Raw genomic sequence first — 12,030 nt, forward strand, 5'->3', positions numbered from 1 at the left:
AATTGGTGCACTGTATGTGTGTCATTTACAGAAGAACTGTCAACCTATTTCAAGTTTATCAGTTGTGATGTAGTTATTACCAAAATGACCCTCCACACACTTGCACTGTCTGAATTCCCTCCATTTGTGTTATGAGGCACTCTTAACGCAGTGATCTACACATCATATTGCTCAAGAATATTTCTGTTGTATAATACATAGTACACATATTCGAGTTCTTTCTGTTGTATACCCTAGTACAAGCAGATTGTAAGGGAACAGGATGGAGGCAGAGAAATCCCCTTCCTAAGAAAGTAGATTCCAACATTGCATGACTCGAGCCGAAGAGATAGGCTGCAGATAAGGGAGAGGGGGGGGGGGGGGGGGGTGACTGGGGGGTGTGGGTAATATGGCAAAGCAAGGACGGCACATAGCACATGCGGAGCTGTAGCATCAGACATTTGCAGCTGACTCGTTCATCTCATATGGCGGGGCTCCGCCTTCAATCCGTCCCCCGCCCGCTACTGCAGGAGTCCGCTCTATTCATGAAGAATTTCATATCAACAGCACCTCTCCCACAACAATGGGCCTCCACACTGCGCTAACGTGCTAATATCAAGCTTTTTACAACCTTCAAATATGAATCATGCATCTGATATTTCTTCCAAATCTGCTTGCGAGCATCCTTCTGGCCTGGCTCAATCCATTCGGTTTAGCGTCAAATGGTTTGTATAATATTAAATCGTTCTATTTGATAACGTGATCAAAATCGTTAAGTTCGCTCGTACAGTGGTTTAATGTATTTTACCCAGGAATTGTGAGATGCCTCAGTGTTTCATATTTGTTTTTAATCACTGTGTTTTGGGAAGGAAATTTTGTCTTCTCTTGGTTATTTTTAATGCAGAGATTCCTAAACCGAGCTCTAAGCATCTTTGTCCTTCGACTAATTCTATTAAGTTCGACAGCGACGAGCCTTTTGCCTGCTAATATTTAGTTTCAAAATGTCGGTCGATCACTCGGAGGTCAAAGCGTATCGATATCATTTAGCTTGTCGCAAGTTTTGGAAGCGGGCTGATTAGGCTACATTTCTGGCGAACAGAATCAACTGTCTTGGTAATACAAGGGTGGTACGGAGAACATGTCCTATGTACGGTGAATAATTGATGGAACATCTTTTCAATTTAATTAAAAACTGACCTGATAAATATGCATAAAGATGCACGAAAAGAAGTACTATGAAAAGCAAAGCGTATATCAGTGTATCATTTATCTAATAAGTATATTTGATTTTCATTGCTAAGTTAAGAACAGTTTGCTTTCAGTCATTTGTCACTCGCTTCTTGTATTAGGCTATGCGGGCCCATGTGATAGAATTGATCATTCATTATAAGTATATATAAATATGTTTGTACAATATGTGTATTTGACATAGTATACCATTTCCGGTGTGCCTAAAAATTATGTTCTAACCTATGGTTCTAACATTCTGGGGATTGGTATGCGCAATTTATATGCGTATTCTGCGGCGACAAACGCTGTAATAGTTGCCATTGGTTTATGTACCTGTTATATTCAATTTCACCTATTTTGTTGTGAAGCAAATGTAGCATTTAGTATTTTGTTGTTGGCATTTTATGTATTTCCTGCAGTGTACACGGAAATAGAGAATGAGGCTGTTAGAGACGCAGTGTCGGCGGATCTTGAGGTGGATACAGCTTCAGCACCGGACAGCGACAATGTAACGCGCCGAACGGCCGAGCATGAGATTACATACCCCTCTAGGCTTATCTACTATCTTAATGAGGATTCTGAGAGCACCTACCATGACCTGGACACTCGGACACGGAACCAGGTCACTGGAAACCAGGTGAGTCAATGGCCTTACTCCCTGTACATGCAACAGTTTCAGTCTGCAGTGGTACACGCCTGTGCATGTGCAAGTGCTGGTACACTGAAAGCCTGTGGGAAGCTAGGGGAGGGGGACTCAGCTGTGAAGTAAGCCCCGTGTAACTGTCCCTCCCCATTCACTGTCCCTCACTCCTCCTTGTGAGAATGGTGCATTGGGATGTACGTCATATGTAGCGTGCTGTGGGATTTCTGTGACCGCATGGGCACGCATAGTCTCTGCTCACTTTCCACAACAGCTTTCACCTCTTTTTCATGCCAGATTGAACTCTACCAATAAACCAACACCATGCTCTTTCCTGCCTGGAAAAAAGCCTATTAGATATATTGGGTTGGTTCCTCCAAAGGCATAGACTTGTTTACATACAGTTTGGAAGCTCACCTTGTAAGAGAATAATTTATAATTAAATTATTACAGTGTTGTCTTCTGTTTTCATCTTGGAACAAAGAGCTGTACGTGTTTATGTGTATTTGCTGTGAACAGGGGTAGGTGTGATGTCAAAGTAGCCATGTAGCTCCAGAGACATTCACATGCATTCTGGCACTATTAGACTTGTTACCATGTAGTTTAGGTTTGAATCCTGGGTGTAGCATTGGTGTGATGCTAGCATTGGTAAGGTATGCCTGTGCCTACTTTTGGATGTCAAGCCAAGTTCTACATTTAATCATTTAAATGTTTAATCATCAACGTGATCAGACATTTTAGCTAGATTTCTTAATAAGCTCACAAATTTTAGTTGGAAACAGAGAAGTTTCCCTGTATCAAACATTTTAATGTGATCTGTACTGAAACAGTATTAGAGCATACAAATAAGTAGATTTCTGAGTCAAGATAATTAATGGAAACAAGAACCTGAATGCCCCTGGGCTCTCCAGGAACGGATTTCCCTATTACTGTGTTATACTGTACTCTTAATCCACCTTTATCTTCAGCTTGTGCAGATTCATAGGTTTTTAGATTGCCTCAGTAAAATGGCTAATATTTAGCGAGTGTGCCTTTTGGTTAGCCTTTTTGGCTAAATTTTATGTGTGTGTGCCAGACTGTATAGTATGTTAAGTTCTCTGTTCTGTGCTTGCATGTTATGCTATTTTCTTTCTTCCACGTTCATAATGAGTGCTGAAACAAGCAAAACCAAACATTTTTGTGAGAGGCTGGGAAAGTAAAAATGTACTGCAGTGGTTCTGTAGGATGTAGTTTGTGCTGTATTGCAGATGAGAAGCAGACATTTTCATGCGCAATAGAAATGCTTTGCAGCTATACAATTTATTAGAGGGGATGTCCATCCAAAATCATAATTTGTTGTTCTCTGCTGGTGTGACCTGTAATTAATTCATAAAAACCAAATCTTTATTCAAAAGACTATTTAAAATGCTGATGTAATTTGGATATAACTACTCTTTTTATATTTAGGTAAATTGAGGTGTTTTTTGAATTGCAGAATACTGTTTAATGGTGACAAATAGGCCTATATTGTATTCTCTAGATGACTGAATCATAATATTAAGACTGAAGGATTTGAATTCTGTTTTACTTGAACAGCTGTGTCCATTAAATCTTCTGAATCCATTTTTTACAGTGGGGGAAAGGGCAGATTTTTATGGCCAAGTGACATCATTTCTTGGGTTGTTTCTTTATTTGACTCAAGTGTTATGTATGGCACATTAGAAATGAGATGTATAAATTATTATTGAGGTGATGACCAGAATATTAGATCATTTTTGCCTGTTCCCCTTTAATGCCCCTATGATAAAAAATAAACAAATAATAATATGAATTTTTGTTACTTTTTTCTTTTGCATTTTCTGCTGGCTGTAGTTTAAAAAAATGTTGCTTAGAACCTTTATTTGGGGGAGGGGGCATCCATTCCTGGAGTACATTTCAAAATTTCTGCATTTCCTGATGACAAGAGAGAGTTCTTGTGTCCTTATGAGTTTTGCTGTGTTATAATCTACGGGTAAGCTAGTTTATTACAACTCCCCCCCAACACACACACACACACACAGAGACACACACACACACACACACACCCACACACTAACCCTCCAGGAATATATTATGCACCCCTGACCTGTACTGTCGATTGTCTCTTTTCTCTTTTAGGCGGTGCATCTTGCGCAAACCAGTTTTCAGCTTGAAGGTTTTGGTTCCAGATTCATTCTGGATTTGACGTTAAACAAGTAAGTGCTGTGTATTTCATGCTCCTGCCAATGGGCAATTGTTCAATATGAAATGTAATACCTAAGCGTACTTTGATGGGAATATTGTTAAATTGATTGACATCTGTGTATGTTAATGATTGGAGTGCTGCATCAGGTAACCAGGCGCTGTGTTGTGCACAGTGCAAGCTATAGAAGGCCACTATAACAGCACTGTCGCATAGTGTTAAGCACTTGGGCTTGTAGCCTGGGGTTAATTCCCAGGTGGGGCACTGCTGATGTACTCTTGAAAAAGATCCTGCATGCAGAATAACTGTGCAGCTGTGCCAGATACCCCGGGAAAGAACAAATAAGCAAATAGTGAATGTCACTTGAAGATTTGCTGCTTCCCCCCAGACCTGGCTTGCAAAGAGCTCTTTGTTATCCAGTGCCTGAAACTGGAATAGTTCAAGTGTCTTTTTTCTGTGAAGCATACAGTTTGCATGGACATAGTCTCTTGGTATGAATGCCACGTCCTGCCGAGGTTGCACAATTGCAGATGTTGGGAGGACAGAAAACCCATCCAGAAGCTATTACAGTAAATATTCACGGACAGTGGTGCGTATCTGTATGAGATCTCCTGTTGTTCTTACTCCTACAATACAATAGGGTCAGAGTGGAGAGCGTTCCATGATGTTTTGATGCGTTGTCAGAGCTTGACCTAAGTGCTTACGGCATTGCATACCTGGGGAGAGACTAGAAAAGGTGTGGCCTGTTGTGAGAACACAGCGTTCTTCCCTATAACAGTGATACTGATCAGGGTGACAGGACATTTTAAGAACAGACATAGCAGAGGAAGCATAAATTGTGTAATCAAGAAGCTCTGCTACTGGGGGATAGGCAGAGCAGCACCTAGATACCCAGTAGATATCTCAGTATCTATCTGTGAATATACACCATCCACACACAAACCCCATACACACACACACACACACACACAGGGCAAGATAGGTTTCTAAGCTGTGTAAGCTGTCTTCATGCCCACACTGTCTATCTCTGTCCTCTGATAAAGGCTTTCAGTCAATGCTGCTGGCACTAATTAGCATTTACACACATTAAAGGGCCTTAATTGCTTCTCTGGCCTTCTCCATGAGACTGCTTAGGCGTCAGGAACAGACAACTGCTTTGCATCACTGCAGTGATTGCTGGTTGTGCACCCCATGTGAGAGTGCACGCATGTATTTATGTGTGTCTGGACGAGTTGGTGGATGTTTACAAACATGCATTTGTGCTGACACTAGCAGCCTTAGGCTATTTATATGGGTATGTGCTCTGCCAATGGGCACAGCTGTTCTCTTCCATTCTGGGATGATCGGGGACATGTTTATGCTGATACTACAATTTTAGACCATTTCAACTGAATCAATCATGATTTTAGCATGACACGTACACTCAATGGCCACTTCATTAGGTACACCTTTCTGGTACCAGATAGAATGTTCATTTTGCCTCCAGAACAGCCTGAACTATTTGTGGCATGGATTCAACAAGGTGCTGGAACCATTCCTTAGGGAGATTTGTCTACGCTGTCTTGATAGCATCACACAGTTCCTGCAGATTTTTGCTGCGCATTCATGCTGTGGACCTGCCTGTCCAACTCATCCCAAAGGTGTTCTATTGAGCTGAGATCTGGTGACTGTATAGGCCATTGGATTATACTGAAGTCATTGTCATGTTCGTGGAACCAGCTTGAGATAATGTGTACTTTGTGAGAAGACGCATTATCTTGCTGGAAGTATCCGCTGGAAAATGAGTAGACTGTGGTCATAAAGGAATGCACATGGTCAGCAACTATGCTTAGTTATGTTGTGGCATTCAAACGACGCTCATTTGGTATTAGGCAGCCTAATGTGTGCCAAGGAAATATTCCCGCACCATTACACCACCACCAGCAGCCTGCACCGTTGACACATGGCAGGATGGATTCATGCTGTTTATGCCAAGTTCTGTCCCTACCATCTGCACGTCACAGCCAAAATCGGGATTCGGCAGACCAGGCAGAGTTTTTCCAGTCTTCAGTCATCCAGTTATGGCGATCACATGCCCACTGTTGCCCCATCTGCCCGTTCTTAGCTGACAGGAGTAGAACCTGGTGTGGCCTTCTGCTGGTGTAGCCAAACTGCTTCAAGGTTGGATGTGCTGTGCATTCAGAGATGCCCTTCTGCACACCACTGCTGCTGACAGCTGTTATTTGAGCATTTGTAGCCTTTCTGATAGCTTGAACAAGTCAGCCCGTTCTCCTCTGACCTCTCTCATTAACCGGGGGTTTTTGCCCTTGGAACCGCTCACTGGATTTTTTTGTTTGTTTTCTTGCGCATTCTCTGTGAACTCTAGAGACTGTTTTGCATGAAAATCCCAGGAGGACAGTTGTTTCTGAGATGACTGAACCGCCACGTCCGGCACCACCAATCTTACCGCGAGCAAAGTCACTTAGATCATGCGTTTTAGCCATTCTAATATTTGATCAAACAACAGATAAGCCTCATCACCATGTGTGCATGCTTTACATATTGAGTTGCAGCCAAATGATTCACTGTTTAGAGGAGCAGACTATTGGCATTAGCAAACAAGTGTAATTAATTAAGTGGTCACTTTTGTATATGTGTATATTTTGTTTTTTAAGTTGGTGCAAGCATTCTCTTTTTGACTGACCAATGAAGGGATGTTAGAATTAGAGTTAGAACCTTAAATCATCAAGTTATGATTAATATAAATAATTATTATTCACATTCTTCTGCCCATCCTGACTTCCTTTTAGATTATGTAATAATCATTGACTGATCATTATCTTATTAAACCTTTTGTGTGCTTGATGATATTAGTGTTCTTTCAAGTTTGTTGAGTGTTTGTGTAGGCCTCTAGCAATTTTGAAATGTTCAATTTATATTAATATGAATTCCTCTTTTGACATTGTCTGCTTTAGATGAGTTTCTTTTTTTTTGTTGTTGTCATTTTCCCAGAGCAATGGGGGTCATCTACAGACATTCTATTTAAGCAATATTGCTGAAAACAACTGAGTGACAAACCATCTTCAGTCATTGGGCCATTGTGCTTTGGTGTGATTTAGTCTAATTCATCTCGCGACATTCAGTTTTAGTCTCTGTGGTTCTCTATGTTTCACTGTCTGTACTCGATATTATGGATAGAATCAGTGTAATTCCATTCATAATTTTACATTGAAAGCTCACTGGTGAAGTTGTATGTAAGTCATATACTGTTTTTTGGACAATTGCTTCCCACAGCAGTATGATATGCAGAAAATAATCTTTATGTAATAATGAAGGAAGGCACCGAAGTCTGGTAAATCAAAGTAGGTTTTTACGAGTGAAAACAAACGCTCTGAAAATAGAACAAACAATAGGCTAACAATAGAATTTATCATCATATCAGACAGAGCAGTCCTCATAATTTTCATATTATATGGTGGAAAAATATGGTTTTATTAATGATGATTTCAGTTTTAGCAGATGCACTGTTCTATAAAGTGTGTGAATTTTTCTTGTCTGTATAACTATTAATCTCATTCAGTATTTTTCTCACAGTCTGTATTAGTCTCTCTATCCTAGTCTCTAAGCTCAGTTGTGTCTGATCCATCTGAGTACCTCAGATTCAGCCACCATTTGTCCTTAACTTTGACTAACAACGAAAATCAAGAATTGCTATTATTTTTCGGTTTCAGTAATATTTTGTCAAACTGAGTTTGTGAAGAAAGAATTTATTTGTCTCATAAAAATGAAAAATGTATTTTTTAAACTTTTCTTTTCTTTCTTAATTTATTTTATTATTATTTATTATTATTTATTATTCTTATTTTATTTGTTGTATTAAAACTGCCATGCAAAGGTGCAGCTATTTCTGATTCTTGGATTTTAATTCCTTATGAGCATAAAGTTTGTTAAGTCTTGTGTGATTGAATTGCATTTGCTTGTAGAATGGCTACATATGTTTGATTTAATCTATGTGAGTCTATGTAATCTACAGTTTTTTTACCCCAAGCAGTGTATTTGCAAGTGTTTTTTTTGAATGAGGATGCACTATGGATGTGCCAGAGGAAGGGTTTTGTATTTATCGTAACAGCTTCCAGAGCCAGGAGCCTCCTGCAGTCGCTAATGTGGCCCTGACTTCCCGTCTGTGTCACATCAACTATTCAAGAGTCACTCAGAGAGACAAGGGCAGGGTTCATGTACGGATGCGCACAGTTGCACACACACATGCATATACTTACAGTATGCACACACACGCACACACACACAAGCACATATACTTGTGTATACTCACACACACACACGCACACACATACAGACACACACACACACACACACATTACATATACATACATGTGCACTCTCCCCTCCCAGTTTCATCCATCAGACTAAAAATAGCCTGGCCCTCAGAAAGCTCTCAGAGACATGGCGCTGCTGCTCAGAGGCTCCTCTGTGCAGTCAGCATAGTCCCTGGTCAGCATTCCTGCTGAACACTGTGCACAAGCTCCACACAGAATGTGTGTGTGTGCGCACAGGCATACTTCTCTTCTCCAGGATAGGTCTGAATGTGCAGAGCAGAACAGTCCTTTAAATTTCACCAACGAGGTAGATAGAAAACTTTGCAAGGGTAGCAAAAAGAGCTGTCTCCAGGATTCATTTTTCAGCCAACAGAATAAGTCTGTGGAGTGGCCCCAGGGGGAGGAGACTTATAGGGCACTGAGTCAGTCAGTGATGGGCCTGGGGGAGGAGCCTTACAGGGCACTGAGTCAGTCAGTGATGGGCCTGGGGGAGGAGCCTTACAGGGCACTGAGTCAGTCAGTGATGGGCCTGGGGGAGGAGCCTTACAGGGCACTGAGTCAGTCAGTGATGGGCCTGGGGGAGGAGCCTTACAGGGCACTGAGTCAGTCAGTGATGGGCCTGGGGGAGGAGCCTTACAGGGCACTGAGTCAGTCAGTGATGGGCCTGGGGGAGGAGCCTTACAGGGCACTGAGTCAGTCAGTGATTGGCCTGGGGGAGGAGCCTTACAGGGCACTGAGTCAGTCAGTGTTTGGCCTGGGGGAGGAGCCTTATGGGGCTCTGAGTCGCTCCGTGATGGCCCTAGAGGGCAGCTCCGGGGACAGTGTTGCAGAGGCTGCAGGAACAACTCATATAACATAGTCTACCACAGAAAGAGCCCATTTGAAGAGGGGAGGTGTCATTTCCTTTATGCTGTTGCTGGTTTGCATTTATGTCATCTATAAATGATATCTGGTTAATATATGAATGTCATGTATATATGCATGTATACATGGCACTTAAAGGACCCCTAATCCCCCCCACTGTCTCTCTCCACCAGACTTCAGACACGGTTATTCATGAAGAATCTACACTCTCCTGACCGCACGTGTGCTTTAGCTATTTTTATCATGTTTCTAAATTGCTTCTACTAGCTGTTCACTCTCTTTGCTCCCCCTGCACGCTCTCTCTCTCTGTCTCTCTCTCACTCTCTCTATTTTTTCCTCTGTTCCCTTGTTCATTGTGGTTTTTATGATAAATGCAGTAGTTCTATTTCTGCCTTCTGTCCAGCTGCCTCCTGCTTTACTTGACAGTGTCCCAGGCAGGCAGTAGTGGTGGGAGCGGTAATGTTGGGGGGTCTTGGGTCAAAGGGCTTGGGGGGCTGTCTGGGAAGTACAGCCTTCATGCCAAGGTGACGGTGTTATGCACTGCAGTCAATGTTACAGTGAGGTACACCAGTCTCTGCTACAAAAATATATTCCCTGTGAGAATGTCCCTGCACTAGACTGGAGCCAGATTATCCGACTTCTTTATTAAGAAAAGGGCAAAATGTTTGAAGTAACTGCTGGTTTTAATTTCTCTTTTACAGTGACTTATTGTCTTCTGACTATGTGGAAATCCACTATGAAGAGGGCAAACCAGTTCTTTCAAAGGTAAGATTTCCCTGAGCGGTGGAGCCTGCTTGGTTCCTGTTTGGTTGGTAGAGCACTTTGAATAGGGCGGAGCCCTGTTGCAGATGGCCTGAGGGGTGCTTGGCCGGGACTGTTAAAAGGGTGGGGCAATGACACTAGGTATATCAGCGGTGCTGTACAGAACAAAATCCTCAATGTTTTCCAGTGGAAGCTGCTGTCCTATTTTGTCTCCATTTTCTGTGCCATTCGGAGGTTTTCTTTCCCTTCCAATTTGTGACAAAAACTCATTATGATCCTATTATAAAATTTGGAATTCAGCCATTAAAGCATCTGCAGTCCAGAACTGATGCACTGTCTGCCAGTGGCAGCTGTGCGAGCAGGGCATCTTGTTTTGTCCAGTATATGTCTTGTGTCTTCTAGACCGAAATCTAAAATTTGGTTTGTGGAGCTAATAAATTAATTGCACTGGGAACACAGTGCAGACCTATTCTTTTTATCCTGTCAATCAGTGCTGTGAACCAGGAAGAGAGAGAGAGAGAGAGAGAGAGAGAGAGAGAGTTTGAAAGAGGGTGATAGTGAGGGAGAAGGACAGAAAGGGGGAGAAGGGGGGAGAGACAGAGAAAGAGAGAGAGAGTTTGAAAGAGGGTGATAGTGAGGGAGAAGGGCAGAAAGAGGGAGAAGGGGGAGAAGAGAAAGAGAGATAGAGAGAGTTTGAAAGAGGGTGATAGTGAGGGAGAAGACAGAAAGGGAGAAGGGGGAGAGACGAGAGAAGAGAGAGAGTTGAAAGAGGTGATAGTGAGGGAGAAGGGCAGAAGAGGGAGAAGGGGAGAGAAAGAGAGATAGAGAGAGTTTGAAAGAGGGTGATAGTGAGGGAGAAGGACAGAAAGAGGGAGAAGGGGGAAGAGACAGAGAGAGAAAGGGGGAGAAACGGCTGGGCGCAGCCTCTTGCAGCAGATGCTGAATCAGGAAACGGGGGGGGGGGGGGGGGGTTGGATATGGCAGGGAGCAGCTGACGCAGCATTGCTTCACTGGTCCTGCAGCTGCTTCCTGGGACACGAGTCACGTGGCGAGGGTGGAGAGCTCCTCTGCAGCAGCAGTGCAGCGTGGACATGAGTGAGGGCGTGGAGCCCGTGTCCTCTGCTCACCCCGAGTCAAACAGCACTGCTGCTGATGGATTGAGTCAGTGTGGAGGGGGCTCTCCTGTGTGCTACGCAATGCAGGAGGCCTGTGCCACTTGGTGGGGATGCTTGTTCTATAGATCATCCAACAGCTTACTGTACCTAATTAACAACAAAGGCTAACTGTATGCTTAAGAATTTCTTCTCTGCACACAACAACCATATTTCACAATAAACGTGATTAATTTGAATATATTTTAATGATGAACAAATATATAGACCTATTATGTTAAAATAAGTGGGAAAACTCTTCTGTCAGACTTACATTCACAGTTTTCTCAACTGTTTATGGACAAATCCTGAAACAGAATGTCATAAAGAGTTTTCAAAACAGTCAACACTTAACTCACTCAAAACAACAACCACATAACCAGCCATGGTTAGAGTAGGTAACAGAGGTAGAGGTAACAGTAACTACAGATGAAGAAAGCAAAAAGGTTTCTGTAAAAATGATATACATTCATGACATTCTGGTTGCAGCTGATTATTAAATAATATTCCCCAGGTGAGGTATTAATCACCAATGTTTGGGCACAAAGACATATTTTTCTTGATTTGGTCTGTACTCCACAGTTTTAGATTTGTAATCAAACAATTCTCATTCTCATTTAAAGGGTTTCATTTACACCTGTAAATGAAATTATTAGTATGTTAATTAAACCAATATTTTACCATTTGGTGGCCCAAGGTTAAAAAAAATTGTATGAAAAAAGATGCTGTCTGAGTTCACTAATGTGCCATATGTTCACCGAGCAATCGATGGCAAAATCAACGTGCACAGTTTGTATGAAATAACCTTCATTTTTGTCCATTTAGCAGACACTCTAATCCAGAGTGATGAGTGCATCTATCTGAGTTACGTGAACATCATTCCCACTCCAG

At 42.2% G+C, this 12,030-nt stretch overlaps 1 protein-coding gene across 5 annotated transcripts in view; it reads left to right on the plus strand.

The window, feature by feature from the left end:
- Positions 1-402: 402 nt before the first annotated feature.
- Positions 403-12,030, plus strand: part of adam23a (ADAM metallopeptidase domain 23a) — a 38,089-nt gene continuing 26,461 nt past the window's right edge. For 4 of the 5 annotated variants that reach the window (XR_010329068.1, XM_064327990.1, XM_064327989.1 and 1 more), the window contains exons 1-4: positions 404-704; positions 1,629-1,846; positions 3,986-4,062; positions 9,928-9,991. Coding sequence is in view for 4 of the 5 variants with exons in the window: in XM_064327990.1 (XP_064184060.1) it covers positions 626-704; positions 1,629-1,846; positions 3,986-4,062; positions 9,928-9,991 (438 nt within the window). In the remaining variant the exon portion in view is untranslated. Of the gene's footprint in view, positions 705-1,628; positions 1,847-3,985; positions 4,063-9,927; positions 9,992-12,030 lie in introns of all 5 variants that reach the window. The other variant, XM_064327991.1, reaches the window with a different exon arrangement.

Source organism: Anguilla rostrata, chromosome 3 (genome assembly GCF_018555375.3).
Source record: "Anguilla rostrata isolate EN2019 chromosome 3, ASM1855537v3, whole genome shotgun sequence".
NCBI lineage: Eukaryota > Metazoa > Chordata > Actinopteri > Anguilliformes > Anguillidae > Anguilla > Anguilla rostrata.